A 2,767-nucleotide genomic window follows, 5' to 3' on the forward strand; every position below is an offset into this window, starting at 1 on the left:
GCAGCCCAATTCAGATATTTTTTCAAGTAATTGGTCTTTTGACCAATCACAGATCTTTTCACAGCAGATCTTTTTCAGAGCTGTTTTTATTGGTCAAAAGACAAATTAGTGAAAAAAAAGATCTGTATATGGCTGCCTGTGTAAACGCAGCCTATCTCATAATAAATAAGTTAGGAGACTGGGATGAGTTCATAACGATTTCCAAATCAGTGATTGATTGCCTGCAGCTGGAGGTTGTTAACAGCTAACACACTGATGACAGTGATTAACTTGATTGCTTGCTGGCAGGTATAAATAAGCCACTTCAACTGAACATTGGCATTCACTGAATACTCTTTAGTCATGAAGGCTTACTTTTGGCACAGTGCGGTCCTCCTAGGCATGGCTGTTGCTACCATTGTGGCACAGGAAGGTAATGTGTTTTATTATTATATTTGTGTATTCAGTTTTTGTTTGGAAAGTGAGCAGTGACATTAAAAAAGCTCATGGCAACGCTGCAGAAGATTAGTAGTTTTATATTTGAGATTAGAAATAGATTAACTTTATTATTTTCCTCCTGGCAGATTTAAAGGTAGACTGTGGCCTTGACTCAGTCACCCTGAGATGGAGGGCGGCCCAGTCACAAATGGACCCCTCACTACTCCGGCTGGGAGGCTGTTATCCTGGCCGTGTCTCTGCTGGGGAGGCCATGTTTCAAGTGGAACTCAGTGACTGTAACTTCAGAAGAATGGTAGGGGTTAGCTAAGGTTGTATCATGTGTATTTGGCTGTCAGAAATGGTGTTTAACCTCTATGCCTTCCACCTCACTACAGGTGACTGGGGACACATTGATGTACATGAATGAGCTGACCTATACGTCTGCTCCCAAAGCTCAACTGAAGTCTTTCTCTCACCCAGTGGTTTGTTCCTATGAAAGGTGACCTGTGGCTGTTTGTGTACTTTAAGAATAAATTTCTGTTTATTGATGTTGCATCAGGTGTCCTCTTAACCATAAACAACATTGACTCTTGGCTAAATGTTTAATCTATTTCCCTGGGTCTATGTAGGCCTGCAGACTGGGCACCTCGCATATTTGACCCAGTGCTGTTTCATACATATGGTCAAGGAGATCTAGTCTTCCGCATGGGACTTATGAAGGGTAGGTTTGAGACTACCTGAAGTACACAACTTGACTCCTGTAGATGTAAGACTAATCCCATATGTATCCTGCAGATGACTTCTCTGGACCACATCTGTCTAGGGAATACCCCCTGGGCTCCTTCATCCACATCTCTGCAGCAGTGGAGCAGATGGTCCATCAGCCCTTGCTGCTGCTCTTAGAGGAGTGTGTGGCAACCACAACCCCAGAGCTGCAGTCTGAGGGCCCAGTGTACCCCATCATTACCAACATGGGGTATGTACCACTGGGCAATACAGCGGGATGCTATTAGCGCTTTTGCTCCAAGTAAATTTAGTTTCTTGCAACTAATCTTTAGTGATTGTCAAATGTTTTGCCATCAGATGTCTTGTCGCTAGCAAGACTTCAAACTCAAAGTTCGAACCAAGACAAGAAACCTCAGAAATCCATCTGTCACTGCAAGCCTTCAAGTTCGCTGTTGGCGAGGAAGTGGGTGTACTTATCTACATGATTGACATTTTGGCACTCTTGAATATGTGCTCTAATATCCCTTATCTATCCTCAGGTGTATATTCACTGCAACCTTTTGGCCTGGGATCCCAGTGGCCTTGACACCAGCAAGAAAGCCTGCCACTATGTGAAAGAGCATGGGTAAAAATAATATTGTGTACATGTTATGAAGACAAACTAAATATTTTAAAGAAGTACTACTTTAACTTGCCAAAGGTAATGATGAGTACTACTCTGGTTTCATGTGCTTATTCCCCCCTCCCCTCCAGTTGGGAGCTCCTTGATGACCCCTACCATAGTACCCTCTGTGGCTGCTGTGACTCCAGCTGCAAGTCCCGGAGGAAGAGGGGAAATGGCTCAGGTATTACTAGTCTTTCTGCACCCACTAAAATGGTGTTTACCTATTGTCTCTGGGCACTAGATGGGATGCCTTAATTTCTGATGTGTCCAGCAACCAGGTTAAATGTTTGAACTTTATATTTTCAGGGGAACATGGGTTAACTCAAAATGCTGTTCTTATTGGACCACTTACAATCACTGACAACTCACCGGCCTGAAAAGATTGACTAGGTTAGATTTTTACCCCCTCCCCATGCGCATTTAAAAGTTTATTGTTGACGATGCGTTATTTCATTGCCCTGTAAGCCAGTTCTTGTATTTGTTTCAGGTATGAACCTCTGAGGCCAGCTGTGATTCCTGGGAGGTGGGCAGCCATCTACCACGCATGCCCTGACTCTGGCGTGGCTGACTTGATTTGAAATAAATGTTTAATACTTACAATGGTGTCCTGATCTCTTGGCTTGTCTCATTAAGCATCTAAAGCTATACTGGGCATGAGTTGAACTTGGTTTTGCAATCAGGTTAGTGGTTAACATTGTGGGATGGAGGATGCAATACAAGTGAAGGTAACTTATGCACTGTTTCATTAAACCATGATAGCGCTTGGCCAAATCAACTATGCTTACAGAGAAGTAGACTCCAACTAGTGGCCCAAAGATGCTTGCAAAAGCATGACAAACTGTGCAGTTGACGTGGCTATACAAATGATCTGGAGGGGCCTACATTGTCACAACAGAGAAGGCAACCTTTTTCTTAAGAGCTATGTTCACTAATCAGTTTTTAGTTGTAATCAAAGCTGCT

The 2,767-nt window shown here is 43.2% G+C and overlaps 1 protein-coding gene across 1 annotated transcript; it reads left to right on the forward strand.

Moving 5' to 3' along the window:
* Nucleotides 1-342: 342 nt before the first annotated feature.
* LOC311146775 (zona pellucida sperm-binding protein 3-like) lies at nt 343-2,184 on the forward strand (the record flags this gene model as incomplete). The annotated part of the gene is made up of 9 exons (XM_084183355.1): nt 343-412; nt 564-730; nt 813-916; nt 1,047-1,138; nt 1,213-1,393; nt 1,501-1,606; nt 1,683-1,768; nt 1,897-1,988; nt 2,114-2,184. The coding sequence occupies 9 exons, from the start codon at nt 343-345 to the stop codon at nt 2,182-2,184; spliced, it is 969 nt and encodes a 322-aa protein (XP_084039481.1).
* Nucleotides 2,185-2,767: the final 583 nt, after the last annotated feature.

This window comes from Coregonus lavaretus (genome assembly GCF_964263955.1).
Source record: "Coregonus lavaretus genome assembly, chromosome: 19".
NCBI classification, from domain to species: Eukaryota; Metazoa; Chordata; class Actinopteri; order Salmoniformes; family Salmonidae; genus Coregonus; species Coregonus lavaretus.